Genomic DNA, 19,585 nt, shown 5'->3' with positions numbered 1-19,585 from the left:
TGCCACGGGACACTGCACAGGATACTTCACACATAGCTGACACCACTCAATCATAACAGCACACAGTGAAAATATTATGAATAGGAATGAGCTATACTGAATACAATGTTGTGTTTTTACCATTTGATCTCACAAAAAGTTATTTCATTTTAATACTATCACAATGAAAAAACCAACTAATTTATTACAGAAAAGATAAATTCTTCTTATGGTGAAAGAGAAACTTGACCTTGTCTTGAAGACAACAGACAACTCAACAGTCTCAACACCCACGTCCCAGACCATCTCCCTCCTGCATGACATGGAAACTCTGACCTACACTATTAAAAGACATTTTGCTCCAAGTAACAAGTTCAAGTTTACAATTGCCTGTCAGTCCTTGAACGTAGGTGAGAAGAACCCTGTTGGTGAACTCCCGACCTTGTGCTGAAGTGCTCAGCGCCAGAAGCATTATCCACCAAATATTGTACACAGGCTCAGGGATTTAGAGCACGACCTTGGGCAAAGACATTATCTCTGCCTTACTCTAGACAGAAGAAGCTGTACAGTGCACTTTTGCCAGGATCAAGTAAAGAAACATTCACGGGTGTTTAGATTTGAATAAAATTTGAGCTTACCTAAGTCACATAAGGCAGGATACCACTGGCCTTTTGTTACTATGAAAGTCCAACAACTCCCATCACTCACTGTGGAGGACTTGATGCCAAAATTAACTAGTCATAATGCAACATTTCTATTACAAGCATGACTGTGACAGATCAGCTGAGTTTGGCTTTCAGCACACAAGATCATGCTTCCAAAATTAATGGTCTTAAGAATATATTATGTTGTGTTTGTATTCTGCTTTCAACACATCTGTTATCAAATCAAAGACCACTATACTCTTTGTTACAGTGATCAGAGTCTCTCCAGCTCTCCTTATCTAATCCAATTAAATGGGTTTTAATAGAAAGAATACTTGGCATATACTATGGCCCCACAAAAAACTTCATAAACTGACACTAAGCCACAAGAAGAGAGGTCTCTTTTATAAACAAAATAAGCCTACATTAATGAGGTTCTGAGACACAGAAACCTCCCTTAAGGTTTTTAACGTTCACACAATTCACATCAACACACATATGCATGTTGACAAAAATCAAATCCACCTTAACACCATGACACTGATTCAATATCCCATTTGAAAATTTGCTTTTCATTATTTTGCTTTTGCTAAGAAAAAGTCACAATAAACTCCTGAGTTACAAAGAGACCCTACAGAGGCAGCTCATCTCTTCTCTGAGCAAAATCAATGTACAGATCATAAACTTCAGGAAAAATACTTTGGAGATTTGCCTACAAACACAAATTCTTCCATCTTGACTTTATGGTAAAGCATAAAACTAAAATTTCATCAAAAATGAACTGACAAGTGGTAATGGATTATACTGAGTGATTTTTACTTTTAGTCTTGTGATCCTTTCTGTAAGTTTTTGATTAAATTGATGATACTCTGAGAATGCCACAATAGTATCTGGTAAAAATCCTGCTGTTAATGACAATTGCTTCTTAATTTAAAAACCCTGCTAAAAAGGAAGTCGTACACTGCTCAGTCATCTCTTCAATTATACTCTGGAGCACCAGTTTAACTTGAATGACAAGAACTGAACAGGATTCTGGAGAACTAATGAAAAAATACCAGGTTACATATAATGCCAGCAGCTGAGGCGGTGTAACTCCCACGAAAGCCAATGAGAGCTGAATTTCTTTTGACAACTCTGAACTTTACATAAATAAAACAATTCTGAAAAATACTACTGCTTTGAACCATAGTGGTTGCTCATAAAAACAGTCCAACTGTGTCAGACAAATGGTTCAGCTCCTCCAGTATCATTGATATTTCTCCCCAGTATCATCTTCATGTGCTTTTGATTCAGGACTTCCAGATACAGGTTTCAGGTTTTTTGTGATTAGCAGCTCCTCTTTTGTCGTTAGGGATTCTCCACAGATTTCTCTTCCATGTACTTGTCTAGTATTTCCTTGAATCCATGTAAACCTTCAGCAATCAAAATATCCCTTGGCAGGTTGGTTCTGTGCCCTTTGTTTCCACACTAAATCACCCACTGAGAAAACCCATCTCTTTTGCTTTGAACTTGGTTCCTTCTAACTCCCTCAATGCTGCTCAGTTCTGGTCTCAAATGAAAGAGTGAGCATTCATTTCATGCATCAAAAATAAATACACAAGAACTCCAGTCTTACCTGCAAAGATCATTCATACAGCTAGAAATATAAGAATATGGATCTATGCTTTCATGACAGCTGAGAAAAGGAAACTGTAGGAATATTTGGCACTTGAAGAATATGTCCTGCACATTAAGGAGAACGAGTAAACAACAGTTAGCAAATACTTTCTGAACAAGAATAATTCTTTTTAGCTTTGTCTTCCTAATCTAGGGTCCTTTATATCCCCATTAGAATTTGAGAATCTCACAGTCTCGATTTATTATTGTCTCCTTTATTTTTCTTCCTAAAAGTTTTCCTCTGCCCAGGCTAGCTAAATTGCATGATGCTGCTAAATCAGCTGGGATGAAAGAGTGTGGAATGACAAAAAAAAGCATTTTGTGTCAATGCAGGAGCTGAGCATGTTACTTCTGCAGTATTTCACAATTTCCAAAATAATGAGGTGTAAGACGCCAGGACTAGAAACTGAACCCAAGTTTAATGCAGCAATGAAGAGCTCTGCCAGCAGAATTGTGCCACTTGGCACATCCTATCTGAGCCTTTGTACTTTTAAGCTAAACATCTGAAGACCTTCAGACATTCTCTAGCAACAGTCCTGATCTCAATCTTCTTTCTCAAAGCCTCAATGCATTTAAGGCTTTTTTCAATATGGTGTATATTGCTAGATTCACTAGGCAGTGAAGATTAAAAATATATATGTAATATATATATATATTACATGATTAATTTACCTCAGTGGATTCTGCATCAGCTGAGCAAGGACTGGAAAAATCTGAGGCAGTAGGTACACAAGCAACATCATCTGAGGTTTGCACAGCCCAGCTATTTGCAAATTCAGCAATGTCTTCTGTATATTCACCTACTTCATGAAAACATTGGAAGACCATCCAGGAAAAAAAAAAAATGTCAACACAAGCACAAAAGACAGCTTGGAAATTTCTGGTAGTTTTTCAATATGTTCATTACCTCAGTTACAGTTATGTTCAGAGTACAGGTGGTATAGAAAAATGTTATTTTTAATTTCAGGTAGTATTTTATACTACATTTAAATGAAAAGATTAAAAAAATATATGACAAGGTGTTAGTTGGGGTTTTTTTAAGTGCAATCACTGACAATTTTATAACAAATATACAAATAAAGACAAGCATAATGCATTGAATACTTAAGAAAAAATGCATTTCTTTAAAAATTTTAAGGCTTTCATCATGTTTCACAAAGGTCAGTTAGCACTATTATCACACTCCTTTTCCCTTGCTGCAGAAAAGCCCTATAATAAACACACCATTTCATGCCCAGCTCTCCTCACAGCATGAGCATGGGAGAATTAATAAACGAGATGCATGACTGGAAGTCATGGCAACAGCCTGAGGAAGATACACGAACATACAAGAAGGTTGGCAGTAAAGAAACAGACCCAAAATTTCCATATTTTTGCAGCAAGAATGTAATATTGCATTTTCTCTATGTTCTTAAGTATGTTAAAAAGGGTATATTGCCTCCACCTTGAAGAACCTTACAGTAATTAATATCTATGCTACAGTTATCTATATCTATGCATGGTTAGGAGATAGGGTATTGAAATGAAATCAGCTACAGTTTTTCTCACAGAGCTGTAGTATCCAAAACTTAATCTAACTTCTTCCAGCACAAGATGTACAAAGTTTGACACTCTGCAAAGATTAGTGCCCCAAAGCACACTAATCAGATATTTTTACTTGGATCTCCACAAATAAACAAACATAAGATCCTAACCACCAGCCTATTTTACTTAATAGCCAGGGAGACTTAAAACATTTCTCCCTCTCTGACAGAGTAGTTCTTTATGCAGAAAACCCTTCCCAAACGTAAAAAGCTGGGTTTTGATCTAGAGGTAAACCTATTGACATAACTCTGATTCTGCAAAAACATTAAAAATATTTTATTTACATTTTGACATGGCTTGAAAAAATATTATAAGTCCTCAAAAAATGCCACAAAATGAAATCACTGTCCTTGAAACAGTTCTATACACAGATACAGCCTTGTATATTAAAGCAATACATGATGCCATTAAAGATGAAGATAAGGAAACAGAAAAGAAGTTTGTTTTTAAACTGTGCTTTGAAATGGAGTATTACATGCCTCTCAGCAACTTATTTATTTGGGCCCCTGGAAATAGAGAGCATTCAGACTCTGGAAGACTCAGGATAGGTGTAAGGGCTTCCTTTACACTACTGGGGGAAGTAGTTTAGCTGGGGAAGATAAATCATCATCCCAGATGATTTATAAGATTTGGAAACACTTAGAAAAATGTTGCAGCTTAGAAGTAATTTGAATTAGCAGTCTATTCTTGTGATGATATCAGAACTTCATACATTTGCACAGAGTCAGGGCACCATGTTATAAAACTGGTTCAAAGTTAAAATGATTCATAGTGCTCTCAATTGTACACTACAATAGTACTGTCATTTCTGATAAAGAAAAATGCTAGAAGAAATGATGATGGTGAAGAAATGTAGCTCTGGAAATGAAGAAAGCTAAGAGCTGGAAGTCTTTTGTAACAGATAATACATTTAAAGATACTGAAATTACTATTTTTTTAGAGATTATGTGAGTTCATTATCTCCTCCAAACTCCATTTTTCTCCATTATTACAGATTACCAGTTTTAACTAGTTATTAAACATACTATACTCTGGTGTGCAGAAGTTAATGCCTGAAACAGGGAACTTAACTGCTGTCATGGCAGAAGAGGTATGAGAAAGTTATATTGGTCAGATTTTTAAAGACTATACAAAGACAGGTACACTGCATCTTCCTTCACTTAGAAAGTCAAAAAGCTCTGCTATCAACCATAAAAAATGTGGAAAAACAGAGGAAGGGAAAAAAGTTACAGTGAGGTAACTTTTGTGACTTAAGAATATGCAGGGCCATGGGACTAGATTCTCTCAGCAATTAATGGTAACAGTAAAACAGTCCTATTTTTGTTTTTATCAGAGACTGAGAAAAATATTCCTCATATTCTCAAGCTTGGGGTTTCGTTTTGTTTTTTTGTTTTTTGGTTTTTTTTTTTTTTACATTAGTTGCAAGTAGGACAAAAGTCCCTAAAGAGTATTCCCTACATAGACTACAGAATATTCTACCAGCTTAACAAGTCATCTCTGCCTCAGACACAGCACTGGGCAACTCCTCATCCTACAAGGTAGTTGGAGGCCCATAATACACCATACCAACACAGAGATACAAGAGAGATACAAGGAAATCCCTCGCAACAGCTTTGAATTTTACATATTTCAACTAGCTTTTTTATGATGCTCATATAAACAAATGACTCAAGATGGTACTTTTTCCAAATATTAATACTTTGGCTCTTCTCTCCTTCTCCCTCCATCTTTAAACACAGAGAAAACCACAAGCATTTGTTAGTTTATTTATTATTTGAAGGCACTTTCATCAGCTAAGATAAACATACCCCAAGTGCTTTGCTGAGCAAGAAAAGGCTTAAATATACATACAAATACTTTCTTGTACTAGGAGCTTTTCCCTTAGCATCTTTAATGATGAGGAAGAGTAGAGCAGATACTCTATTTTCTACTGAAATAACTGAAACAGGACTCTGCCTTTTTACAGTATTATATTAAAAGTGAGCATGGAAGCTGTTCACACAAGGTAAGGGTGTATTTCTAAGCTATTTACTTACTATTTTGCAGTATCAGGTCATCATATTTATTGCCATTAAAATTTCCACAGAGGCCACAAGGTTTTCCCTTATGATCTTCTGTCAGCTTAATATAAATACCGGAGTTTCCATCCCAAGCAAGAGAAAAACCAAAGGTAGTCTTCACTAGAATATAGTCAGCCAGTCTCTCAAGGAAAGCATTTCCAACTGTCTGAGGCAATATTAACCTGGAAAAATAAACAGCCTGCTTCAAAGATCTCAGATGAGATGAGGTTAGTGCTAGAAAAATACCACATAAAACATCACCTTCTAACTCACTAAGCTCTTTTTCCCAGATGTATACAGTCTGGATGTTTATACAAAGTAGGGATAGGTAATCACAGAATCACAGAATGATAGGGGTTGGAAGGGACCTCTGGAGATCATCTAGTCCAAACCCCCCCGCCAGAGCAGGTTCACCTAGAGCAGATTGCACAGGAATGCGTCCAGGTGAGTTTTGAACATCTCCAGAGAAGGAGACTCCACAACCTCCCTGGGCAGCCTGTTCCAGTGCTCTGCCACCCTCAAAGTAAAGAAGTTCCTCCTCATGTTTAGATGGAACTTCCTCTGACCAAGTTAGTGCCCATTACCTCTCATCCTGTCACTAGGCACCACTGAAAAAAGACTGGCCCCATCCTCCTGGCATCCACCCCTCAAGTATTTATAAGCATTAATAAGATCCCCCATCAGTCTTCTCTTCTCCAGACTAAAAAGACCCAAGCCCCTCAGCCTTTCCTCATAAGAAAGATGTTCCAGTCCCCTAATCATCTTCATAGCCCTTTGCTGTACCCTCCCCAGCAGCTCCCTGTCCTTCTTGAACCGGGGAGCCCAGAACTGGACACAGTACTCCAGACACTGCCTCACCAGGGCAGAGTAGAGGGGGAGGATAACCTCCCTCCACCTGCTAGCCACCCTCTTCTTGATGCACCCCAGGATGCCATTGGCCTTCTTGGCCACAAGGGCACATTGCTGGCTCATGGTCATCCTGTTGTCCCCCAGGACTCCCAGGTCCCTTTCCACAGAGCGGCTCTCCAGCAGGTCAGCCCCTGACCTGTACTGATGCATGGGGTTATTCCGCCCCAGGTGCAGTACCCTACACTTGCCTTTGTTGGATTTCATAAGGTTCCTCTCTGCCCAACTCTCCAGCCTATCCAGGTCACGCTGAATGGCAGCGCAGCCTTCCCGTGTGCCCACCACTCCTCCCAGTTTTGTGTCATCAGCAAACTTGCTGAGGGCACACTCTATCCCTTCATCCAGGTCATTGATGGATATATTGAACAGGACTGGACCCAGTCCTGACCCCTGGAGAACACCACTTGTTACAGACCTCCAGCTAGACTCTGTGCCACTAATCACAATCCTCTGAGCTCTATCTATCAGCCAGTTTTCAATCCACCCCACTGTCCGTTCATCTAACCCGCACTTCCTAAGCTTGTCTATGAGGATGATGTGGGAGACGGTGTCAAAAGCCTTGCTGAAGTCAAGGTAGACAACATCCACTGCCCTCCCCTCATCTATCCATCCAGTCATGCCATCGTAGAAGGCTATCAGATTGGTCGGACATGACTTCCCCTTAGGTTACAGCTGAGAAGTTAACACAAGGTTCATGCAGGGAGTGTATGTTATCCTCACTCAGATATTACATCAGCACGTTACATCTGCTCACACTAGAGCTCTATCAGCCCCGACACAGAACAGCAAGGGATCAATAAAGATATATATCGAATCATTTTCTCTGGCTGGTGTAAAAAGCATCAATTTCCCAAACTCCAGACTAACTTTTTGCTATAAAATGTTAAAACCCACCATTAGAACACTTACCTAATTCCATCTTTTCTTACTTCATGTCCTGAAATAATTATTTCTCCTTGGTTTGGAAAAAATAAGCTGACAGACCTCTGACAAGTATACACCGAACTGTAACAGTGAGGACTGTTATGAACCTTAGAGGGGAAAAATATACACACAATAAGAATAAATGTTTGTTCTCAATAATTTCATGCAATTTTTCATAAACTCATACATGATATTTTACATATCTATGCACCACTCACTGAAAGAGCTTTACAAATAAATACTGAGAATGTAAAAAAATCACAATTACAAAGATATGCAAAACGAGAAGTTCATGCTACCCAATACTACTCAGAAATACAGCAACTGTTTAATAGCACAAAGCATCACAAGACAGTGCTTTAAATACTGGATGACATACTCAGGTATTTTATGTAGATGAACTTCAGAGACACTGTAGTGAGCTAGCTTATAACTGCCAAAGTAGGAGCTTGTTATTTGCACTGAGGAGACGCCCCTCTTTCCAGAGGTCTGATCTGTAAGAGGGAACTACAAACCAATACAAAACCTCAGCGTAATACCAGTGTTCTCCATGCCAGCTGAGACTGGCACCAGCTGAACTACAACATGCCCTCCTGAACCACTCAGGATTTGTTGAGATTTTGGAGTGCTCCCACATATTACTGCAGGCATCTAAGTTAAGTGGATCTGTTAAAACCCATTTTGTGTTGGCTTTCCAACCCTGCTAATGGAGAAGGGCACGCTTTTCTGAAGTCTGCCTCTCCCCGTTATACATATATAGTATAGTGAGCCAGGGTATTGGTTTGAATGACATATCAGCTTCCCTAGTTTGAACACAACAATGGAAATACAAGTTTCAGTCGGTCAGAGAGAGATTTGCAAAACTGCGTGTCTCAAATATTGGCAATGACGTGAGATTTCCATGACTGCCCACTACTAGAGAGAAGTGTTAAACAGATCTCAGATGCATGCTTCCAGAAACGAAAACCATGCAACTCCTATCTCAGCATGTCTACAGTTTTATGGCAGTGAAGTAGATCTCACAGAAAAAAATGTGTAATCAGACCTTGGAACAGGCATGATAAGCTAGCACTCTTCCTTTTTATAGTTTGGCAAAAAGGAGGCTACCCCTGAAGTCAGACTTCCTTTGCATTCCCGTCCTTCAGCATAGCAGAGCACAACTCCCGCAGGAAGGTCCTTGTCACCAGAGACCACACAGCTTTCTTTGGCCAGGGCATGCTCTCAGGACTTGAAAACTGTGTGTTCAAATTGACTGATGATAGGGATATAGGTCTCCAACTTTGTGTGCATATGCTCTAACCAATTAACTACTACACAGTTTTGAATTACACTCACATAGTCTAAGTGAGTTTTGAGCACATACCTGCTCGAAGGGCTTGAGCAAAACCTCAACAGCTTTCATTAATCTCAGTGGGGCTGAGCCATCCAAACCTGTGGGATGCCCTAGACTACGGTGCTTCAAAAGCCTGTGAGCTGATTTAGACACCACTGAGGAGACAGGGGAATGCTTTGTGAATCTTGGATACCTATCATTACGTAAATTAAAATGTAGACAGAGTTTAGATAGCTCAAATATGACTCCTATGTCTATGTTTGTCACCATTCTCTGAGAAGGATGGAAGTTGCATTACCAGTTTTCTTGACGGTGCTGTGAAGCTAAATAGATCGGTAGTTGGAAAACATTTTGCCAACATAGTAATGGAGGCCGTAAAAGTAACTAAAGCTATCGTTTTTGTAGAAAAGATCTGTTGGTAAACACATACAGTGCTAACACATACTTGAATTAATCTTCCTAAACTGACAATCCTGGAAGTAAAAACCAGTTACTGTTTGTTTGAGTGAAATAAACCAAACCAGGAAAAGCATTAGAGTTTTTACATGTATAAAGATAATCATAATTAAAGACATCATAAATGTTACTAGTATTGACAGATGGTTTCTATGTAAACCTGGCCCAAGACAGAAACACAAGCAAGGAAAATCAAAATAATTCTTGTGTTTTCTTCTCCTCTAGAGAGGTGGATTATTAAAGCCAGAAAGACCATAATGTGAGGATTTGGCAAGGTTCTTGGCTCTCCATTGCCCAGCCTGTAGTGACTGCAGTGCTTCAACATTACTTATGACTTTTCTGACTAAGCATTTTTAGTTTTTAGCAAAACATGACATTTGTTGCAGCAAAGGAATGGTAGTTTCTCTCTTTCCAGACCAACAGGAACCCACTGAAATATTAATTCTAGATTTTAATATAATCTTGGGCTTTGCTACAGCATTTTCTGAAAACTCCTAAAAGATCATAGCTGTACACAGAATCCAAAGAATTAAAATGAAATCATGGAAGGCAGACGTAGCAGCATACGTCTATAACCTGGGTGAATAGAAACAGCAGTTTTAATGGCAGATTTATCTTCACTAGATGCTATTATCTGGGGGGAGAGGAGGTCATGTGTTTATAAATGAAAGCTAGTTCTTGGAGCAGAAATCAGCATCTAGGTCTGCCCTTGCCCCTGTGAGCACTGTGACCACCAGCGCTCATAATTAGGACCCCTCTTGTCCCCTCTCCCCTGCGCAAACAGCACCAAATCTCAACCATTGTGTAAAAAGTAACACAATGAACTCGTATCCTCTCCCCACAGTTACCAACAGCCTGATAAATAGGGCATCTTCCTTCAAAGAGGGTATAGGTTTGAACTCTCCCTGACCCAAAGTCATTAACCATGGATATTCAGCAATTGGAGGAAATTACTAAAAACAGTGCCTTCCATACATAGGTCAAGATGAAGGCTTTTGAGCTGTTAATCTTCTCTGCATGACATAGAGGTAATCCAAAATTAGAATGCAGTTCACCAGGGCGGACAGAGGTTTCCATGGGCTTGGGAGGCAGCTCCCTATAGCCTGTCGATGGCTGTGAATTGGGGCCTAGTACACTCAGGTGCCCAGCTATCAGGCAGGTGATAGCTGTTTGCACTTTACTCAGCAACTCAATTTTTTTTTTACAACCTGATAGCTAAAGTTTATTGACATTTCCAAGGTCTGCTTTAAGACCCACTTTTGCTCCCAGCAAGGAGAGATCAGAGATCCTTTTTAGGATAGAGGGAGTAAGAAATACTATTTTTTATATACTGACTCTGTTGATTATCATTTTGTCAATGTTTTGAGTCACTGCATATAGGCTTAGACATTTCCCAGCAGTATAGTTTTATATTTAAGAAAGCAATGCAACAGTTTGATCCATTTATTGTCTCTCTACTTATTTTACTTGTGATGAAAAATAAGTCCTGTAACACAGGAATATTCAGTGTGTTATTTCTAGCGTATGCTCACGTACTTACCCAAACAGTGTAGTGGGGTTCTGGAGCACTGCAGTCTTTTGCAAAAATGTAGGAGCAATTTCCTGGGAAGTAGTAGTAGATGCCATCAAATGTTTCAAAATGATACTGTCCCCACGATTTGCAAATCCCATCTCGGTCCTTACCAGCGTTAGGTACTGGAGAGAACACACTGAGTTTACAACAGGCAACCAAAAATTGGCAGGTGTCACAGACATCTACAAAAGTAAGAGCTCAGAAAGGAACTAAGACCTTATAAAGGAAATACATAGCAAGGACAAAAGATAACCTCATTTCTTCAACTTTAAATAAAGCCAGTACACTTTTTTTAATCTTTAGGGTGCAGTTTTAGTCACGTGCGATCATCGTAAGTTTTTAATTTGCTTCAGTGGAGACATTTTAATTATAAGTAGAGGCATGGGATTTAGATCTACTGCAGATCCTGGAAGACAATTCTTGTTGATCCCTACACACAGCAGATTCCAGAAACCAGTGCACTGAAGTAGTTGGTAATTTTATTTGCGATAAGTCACTGTTTGTTAGAAAAAGGCTGTGACTTTTTGATTGTTCAGCTAACTATAAAAAAGCTGGCTAGCTACCGATGTACTAGACAGTGATCTATCTGTTATGGTATCTATGTATCATTACACCCCAACTGCTAAAATATAGACATTCCTGATGTTGCTCTACATATACCCCTAATGCATATCATTTTAATCCTCTTAGCTACTAGTGGAATGACAGTCCTACTACAGAGGAATCACAAATATGCTGTTAACAGTATTGTTTTAAAAACCTGCACCTTAAATCCCACTTGAAGCTGAAACTTGACTCTTTTGGCCCAAAACTTACCTATTTGGCACCTGCTTCCTTGAGCCTGAAATAACTGACAGTCACAGTCACCTGCCTCTGTGCAGGCTGCTCCATTAAGGCACTCCTGAGGACATGAACCTGTAAGCAAGCATAGCAGCCTTTTAGTAGCTACAGTATTTTGCAAACAGGCTGAGATATCCACGTTAAATCTGTTTATTGTTAAATCATAAGCAGCTATATTAGCTAAGAAAATTGACCAACAACAATCTCCAGTTTTTAACATTTACTTAATTTTATCCTTTGTGTTCCTTGGTTAAAAGAGAAGCAAGGTTCTCTCTAGTTTGGTTTGAGACTTGTAAACTAACAAAGGAGCAAAAGGTCAACCTCCTCCCAGCAAACAAAAGGTCAAGTTCCCATGTAAAGAAACCAAATCCCAGTCCTGCTGATCTCAAAATACACAGGACACAGATTATTCTAATTGACTAAATTCAGCACAATTTATACATATGTTCAGCTCCTCCCTCCTAAGCCTTACAGCAAAGGGTACATTCAGCTTATGAACAGTCCAGAATATATAAAGTCAAAACCAATTATAAATAACCTTCCCCCCATGCTAAAAAAAGTCAGTTAAAAGGTTATTTCTGCTTAAGAGGTGACTGGAGTCAGAGACTTAAGATTCCATAGGAATGGCTTGGTTTATGTTATAATTAGTAATTGTTTCCAAAAGCAGTTTCATTAAAGGGTTTTGTAGTCTGTTTGGAAGCTAAGACCTCACTGTCACCTACTAACTGTTCACTGAGGTGGATCTAAATCATAGTTCCCCAAAAGTGGAGAAGAAAGGTAGTCCCAAAGCAAAATTTCATCAGGTTTTGCAGATAGTTGCTTTCCTTCTTGAGGGACGATTAAAACCCGAGATACAAACGCTTACAATCTTGCTGATGGAGATTAAAAAAGCATTGCAAAAAGCAGGAAGTAAATGAAATAAACAGGCCCTTCCACTCCCAGTGAAGCCATGGTAAAGTTGCTAGTGACATTAAATAGGAACAAAATGGGACCTTTAGCGTAAAGCACACACAGAAGTTACCAATGTTTCAGAACATCAGCCTTCACTGTGAAAACTCCTTTCCATGCTTAGTTTTGAATTTTTCCCGTTTAAGAATTGCTTTCCTAATACACACAAGGCCAGAAAAAGTGGCAGAAAAGAAAAATTGCGGTGGAACTAAAGTTTAAAAAAATCAAATGGTTGGCTTAGTTAGCTGTTCAGATTTGGTTATAAGGCATTATTTTGAAAGCACAATTTTAACAAAAATGTTCCATGATTTAACATGGATAAAACAAGAAAATGAGACAGGGAAAGGTTTTGTAGGGGACATAATGAGGAGGGCTTCTACAACCCACAGTAATGCAGGAGAGCTGGTAGGAAGGCAGCATTTTCAGGACCATCTCTCCTCCTGTGGGTGAGGAACATGGCACTGACCTCCTCGTGGACTCCGCGTCAAGGCCCCATGAAGGTGTGACTGAGGAGAGGCAGCTTGAATCTGTCAGAGAAACATAAAAGCAAAATCAGAGTGTTTGTGCTTTACAAATGAGCCAATATGAGCCTTGCAGCTTAACGTTGGTTTGGGACTTTTAATACAGAAGAGTAATGTGCAGCTTGGCAACAACCACGGGCACTGCAGGAGGGATCAGCAGCCCTGGCCGGTGAGGAAGGCAGTGACTGCAGCAACCAGCACCGTGGGGAGGGGAAGCACAGCTTTTGTGGGGATGGGGAGGGATACAGCTGCGCTGTGGAATGAATCACTTCTGGCCTCCTCTCCATGCCCTCCAGTGCCAATGAACCAGAGGGGCTACACCTGGGGAGTTTTGCATTTACGTTCGGAAGGAAGAGTGAGGGGATGGAGAGCACTTGTGCGCTTTTCACTTTGGTCAAATACCAATAGTTGGAGAGCTTGGAGATGCGATATCCCTCCATTTCCTCCTCTCCCCTGACTTATAGTCTGTGCCGCACCCCAATCATCCTGCTGTGGCCACTCCAGATGCAATGGATTTCATGTCCTCCTTGAGATCCTTCAGAACTGCATTTCAGTTCATCCCAAACAAAAGAGGAGATGGATCTGCCCAATCTGCTTCCTGTCTTGTTTAGGAACCAGAGAGCATTAGACTATAGGGAAGCCCTGGATCTGACCCAGTGCTCTGCTACTGCAGTTTGTCACGTCACATCGTCCCTTCCAAGAGCTGATCCCATTCCAGGCAGAAAGCACTCTGGGGTTTTTGCCCCCACTAGTCTGATTGGAAAGATTACCAGGGTGAAGTGCTGGGTAGTTAGATATTTCCCTCTTGCATTTATTCATGGCCAGTTTAAATGTTTTTGTTTTATAAAGCTTGGCCCTTTTGCTTAAATAGCTCTTCTTCCCTGGGGTTTATTCCCTCTCTGATGTACTATGAGAAAACTGTTACCCTTCTGTGTTCCCCATGGATGTATACGGCAGCCTTCGGCTGTACAACTAAGCAAGACAAATTGTTTAAGTCTTCACTTTTAAGCTAATTTCTTTCTTCCCTCCTGCCACCAGTCATTCTCCATGTCAGGAGCTTGAGCTAACTGATCTCAAAGTGAACAACACTGTGCAAGGAACAGGCCAGGTTGAGTCTCACTAGTGCCTCATACAGCGACATAAATGCTTCCCTTTTCCAACTGGAAATACTTTGTGGGTGCATCCAAGTAGCACAATCTGTCTAAAACCAATCTGAAATGGACTTCACCAAGTCACCACCTGGAAGGGACCCCACACCAAAACTATTCCTGGTCCCCATGGCCCATTGCTAGCCAGAGAGGATCCTTTCCCTCCCTGCACAACAAGATCTGTTTCCATTTCCCCTGATAGTTACTCTGAGGTAGGCCTCCTCAGGAAAGCGGCTTTTGGCCTTATTTCGGGGAGGTGGAGCATCCTTGCTGCTACAGCCCTTTCCTGCTGAAGGCCCTCTTGGGACGCCATCAGTCCCAAGGGCCCATTTCCCTCAGAGGCTTGATTCACCTTAGAGCAGCGGTTCACACCAGCTACCTTCTGACTCAGTCAGGTGGCACACAGATCTCAAAGAGACTCAGAGAAAATCATCCGTAGTTCGGCTGCAGGATCCCCCCAAGACCGTGAGGAGGGACTGCCTTGGGCTTCCCGCCTGCCCCCATCGAACAGGGTTGTAACCCTTACTTGGGCTTCGTAGCCTGAGATGTGTACTAGTAGGGGGACGAGACTCCCCCATTTACTATTGAATTTCAGCACATTGGTGGGATGCAGCGTTGAGGCAGCAGTGGGCCGGGATGGTGCAAATCAGGGCCAGGCTGGAGCCACCACCACACCATGTGCGGGAGGGAGCCTGGCCGGTGGCACCGCCATTGTGCCTCTCACCAAACACTAACAGCTTTCTGGGGCTCTCTGTTTGCCCTCACAAAAGACAGAGGCATCGCAGTTTTATTTCCCATGGTGTGCGTCAGTCTGCTCGTCAGGGTGGGTCACCTACCAGGCGCTTTGCTGAGAGTGAGTGAAGGCATGAGGCCACGGGCTCAGGCCGGGGGCCAGCAGGTAGGGAATAGCTGCTCCTCCTCACTGTCCTCCTCTTCCTGCGGCCCTTCTCCCCACAAAGGCTCCTTTGTGAGGTTGGCAAAGGCCCAGAGCAGAAAAGGGGGGAGGGTTTCCCCTCCCTCCCGCTTTTGGAGGTATAACCTACCTCAGCTGTTACGAGATCTCTTTTCTGTTGAGTTGCATTAAACTCATTTCTGGAAGAAAACAAAAAGGATCTTGTATCATCAAAGGTTCCTGGAGCAACCTGAATAAGCAGCTCCCCAGAGAGAAGTGTTTCTCTCCGATTACCATCACTTTATCAAAGACGTCTTTCTTGGGTTAACATTTAAAAAGGTGGATTTTTTTCTTTTTTTTTTTTTTTTCATTTTCATGGTCTCATTTTACAGAATTGGGCAGCACTCCTATGTCTGCTTGGACAGGGAGGTACCTGCAGCTTGTGAGGGAGACATAAATAGGCAAAATAGGCTTACATGACAGGCTACAAAATTGTAAAGCGGCTTCATATTTATTTGACTGCATGTGAGTGGCTGCAAGTTCCCCCAAGTGTTATTTGAATATACCGTGATCGTACTTTTAATAGCAAGAGATGACTCTCCAGCTGTAGCTGACTTAAATTAGTGATTAAGTTTAGAAACAAGGGTATCAAACTATAAAACAGACCAAGATTGCATATGATTTGACGTGCATGTGTGTTCACTAGATATATTAGAGGTCATTAGATATCCAAAGCTACATCCGACTGGATGCTTCCACTGAAATTGATGGCATAGTTCCCATTTAATTGAATGGGATCAGGAACATTCCCTAGTTTGGGTTTTGTTTGGATTTCAGCTTCTACATGAAAACCTGTATTGAAAGTGTTTATTTTAAGGCTGTATAGCACTTAACTTTCTGTGCTTCAAATAGCAGCTAGGATTTTATCATGCAATTAAAACTGTAGGATACTCATTTAATGTATTTTTAGTCATGAAATCATGATCTCATCCTGGTCTCATTCCATTATTCCTCTAAGCTGTCTTGAAACCATAGAAGTATCATTTTTCATAAGGACCTCCATTTTTCAAACAGAGGAGCCATGTTCTTCATGTAAATTCTTTGAAAAGAGTTGCAAACACTCTGAAAGTGGGGTTTGCATCTAACGCGTATGTACATGACATTTTACATGTTGAATTCAAGGCTATATTTTGCTTTCTAACTTGCACTGTGTCACGCTTATTCATTCTTGTTCTGTTTGTAGGACTTGACAAATAAGTAATAAAAACTTACCTTGAAGAAGTTCTCAAAAGAGAGAGCTTGCAATAAGATCCTGTAGATTAAAAAGACATCAAGTTAAATGTTTTTTCTACAGCCTCACTCTGCATTTGGCAAAAAACAGTTTGTTAAATTTAAAACAACACTACTGATTTTTTTTTCTTTAATGTTCCTAAGTTTTCCAGAGCATCTTTACACAAACGTTTTCTGTTCCCAAGGGATGTAGCACTACATGCTTTCCTTCCTGAGAGTTTGATTCTCTCAAGTGCTCATCACCAGCAAGTTTCCCTGGTCTCAGTGCTGGTACATGCTACCATCAAAAAGTTCATAGTTCTTCAGAGACTCAGAGCAAAACTGATAAAATACAAGAGGTGCTCCAAGCTTTCAAGAATCAAACTTCTAGGGTGGTTACCTATAATCATTTTCTGAATGTTACTTGTAAAACTCAATTGCAACCCACTTGAAGTGCTTTAAAAAAAAACAAATGATGCAAACAAAAAAACCCCCTTCTTTCTCATATAGCATTACAAATCTTTATAGTTGCTGCAAGAAAACTATCTACAAGATCCATTTGCCTTACATAGAAAATAGGGCTGTTTCTATAACCAGAAGAGTGATTATTTACACCAGCATTCTAAAAATGCTTAAACAAACTGCAGGTACAGTCTGATCAAACAAAATCATACCCCACTGAAATTCATTAATGCTTACTCATCTGGCAATAATGGCAAGAAAGCCAAGAAACTTAAATTTAATTCCTAAATATTTGTTTTGTAACAAATTCAGACATAAAAATGTATTTTTTTAAAGAAAAATAAGAGCTATGTTTTAGTTTCTACACCTGTGAGGGAGAATGGTGATACATAGTTTTTTAACCTGTGTTAAAAAACTTTTTTATTTATGAATTCCAACAAGGGTCAAAAAATTGCTTTCTAATGATAGAAAAGTAAGGAGCCATATTACTAAAATATTCAGAAAAAATCTTTTTAAAAGATTTATTATTACTGCAAAAATGGAATAAAGCTCTTACCTTGCAAAGAGGACAGCAGTGAGTGAAGCAAGAATATTCTCCACGGTATCATTAAATTGAGCTTTCCCACAATGTTCATTTCAGTATAACTTAGCAACAGGAAATTTATCCAAATTAATGGCTTTGATTACGATGGCATCTTAGAAACACATATTTCTACAGTGTGTTTATATCCTTTAAAAGTTAGATAGTTGGATGCATTATTTAAAATAATGCAATGCAAACAAGGAAAAGAAAAAGAGACATCAAGCTGGGTAGCTACATACAGCTTCAGGAGCTTTGCAAGCCTTGCAAGCAACTTTCTGGCTGCATGTCTCTCATTAGCAATGCATGGTAACTCCTCAGCAGAGTCTGTATTAGTTACACTTTCACTAGACCTGCGAGTATTACTCCTCTGTTGAATTGAATCAGCCCTTTATAACAGAGCAGACAATGACACAGAAATGTTGCCATGTCATGAGTTTGAGAGTTCCTTCAGTCGTCACACACCTTTGTTTGCTCCAAGGCTTGCGCTGAGCGCTGCCCTTCACTGCTTATTACAATGAAATACTTTTGCAAGACCCTGCAGTGATGCTACTGTATAAATTATAACCAGATTGTTTTAGAGATTAACATATTAATGTTCCTTCTCTGTTCTAAAAGGAGAGACATGAACTCCATTAAATAATACACCTGGATTTTTAAGACTATTTTTAGATACATTTTTGTGTATAGTTTGCTTATATCACAAAAGGCAGCTTCCCAGAGGATAATTATATTTCATTTTTAATAAAACACATTATGAAAATTTCACATTAGCGAATAGGAGAAAGTCGTCAACAGGGCCAATGGGGTTTATTTCTTATTTTCATTAAAATTTTATCCTTTTATAAAATACAATTTTCATTAAAATATAATTTCACCAAAATTAAAAATTATCGTATTTTAAAATAGAAAAATCTTACCTGCTTTACCCTAACATTAACAGAATCATGAAAAAACACAGTTTTAAAGATGCATATAATGCTAATTGAAACTGCTACTACTCCTTTTATTTAGCAAAGCCTATCTTTTGCCTAACCCTCCACTCTTCCTAGGATGTGTTTGTGAGATCCTTTGAGCATGCTACAGAAGGTAGGTTTGGACCAAAATAAAATTCAGAGGTAAAAAGTTCTCCCATTATTTCTCCTAGCCCTTTCTCTTCCCCACTCCCCAGCTGGACTGGAAGAGAAGGCAAAGGAAAACACTCAACCTCTCCAACCACATACAAAGACAAAACCCTGTGTCCACACAGCAGCAAACAGTACTCATGCAGGTTCAGGATCTCTGGCAGCCCAAGGATACTTACTGCGAACTGATGTACATTATAACACTACACTGTGTTTGGGGTATTTCTTAAGAATTCTTTTTATTACTGTTGGATCTGAGAAGCTGACATTCACATAATTGGCATTTCAAGAGGTTTTTTGCTTTGTTTTTACAAAGTTGTTGTTTTCACAGTTGTTTAACTTCTCATATTTAAAAAGTAGGCCAAGCCTCACCAACTGCAAAGGGACTTTGTAAGAGTTAGAGCAATATGTTTCATTAGGTCTGGGTATCTCTGCTCAAGGCAGAGTAGGAAACAGCACAGTCCCAAGCCCATGAACAATGTTAGCTAATAAGGAAAAAGAATTATTCAGCCAAGTACACTGAACTGTAACTCAGAGGACTATATTAAGAGATTAAAAAAAATACATTGAGGCAACGATACACATTGTCTACACAAGTAGTAAAATCGGGGTTTCTGAAAAATTTGAAAAGCAAATATACATTAGAAAATAATCACTTTGTAAGAAAACTAACACAATACAGAATA

The 19,585-nt window shown here is 39.7% G+C and overlaps 1 protein-coding gene across 1 annotated transcript in view; it reads right to left on the bottom strand.

The window, feature by feature from the left end:
- The window catches only part of OTOGL (otogelin like), a 95,038-nt gene extending 77,208 nt beyond the window's left edge, over positions 1-17,830 (bottom strand). The window contains exons 1-10 of the mRNA XM_059816155.1: positions 17,752-17,830; positions 16,737-16,776; positions 15,616-15,664; positions 13,370-13,430; positions 11,932-12,030; positions 11,083-11,237; positions 7,739-7,860; positions 5,900-6,105; positions 2,952-3,079; positions 2,239-2,345 (exon numbers count right to left, since the gene is read on the bottom strand). Coding sequence (XP_059672138.1) covers positions 2,239-2,345; positions 2,952-3,079; positions 5,900-6,105; positions 7,739-7,860; positions 11,083-11,237; positions 11,932-12,030; positions 13,370-13,430; positions 15,616-15,664; positions 16,737-16,776; positions 17,752-17,830 — 1,046 coding nt within the window. The remainder of the gene's footprint in view (positions 1-2,238; positions 2,346-2,951; positions 3,080-5,899; positions 6,106-7,738; positions 7,861-11,082; positions 11,238-11,931; positions 12,031-13,369; positions 13,431-15,615; positions 15,665-16,736; positions 16,777-17,751) is intronic.
- Between the last annotated feature and the right edge of the window lie 1,755 nt (positions 17,831-19,585).

This window comes from Gavia stellata, chromosome 4 (genome assembly GCF_030936135.1).
Source record: "Gavia stellata isolate bGavSte3 chromosome 4, bGavSte3.hap2, whole genome shotgun sequence".
Classification (NCBI taxonomy): domain Eukaryota; kingdom Metazoa; phylum Chordata; class Aves; order Gaviiformes; family Gaviidae; genus Gavia; species Gavia stellata.
This window is presented reverse-complemented; position numbering and strand designations above follow the sequence as displayed.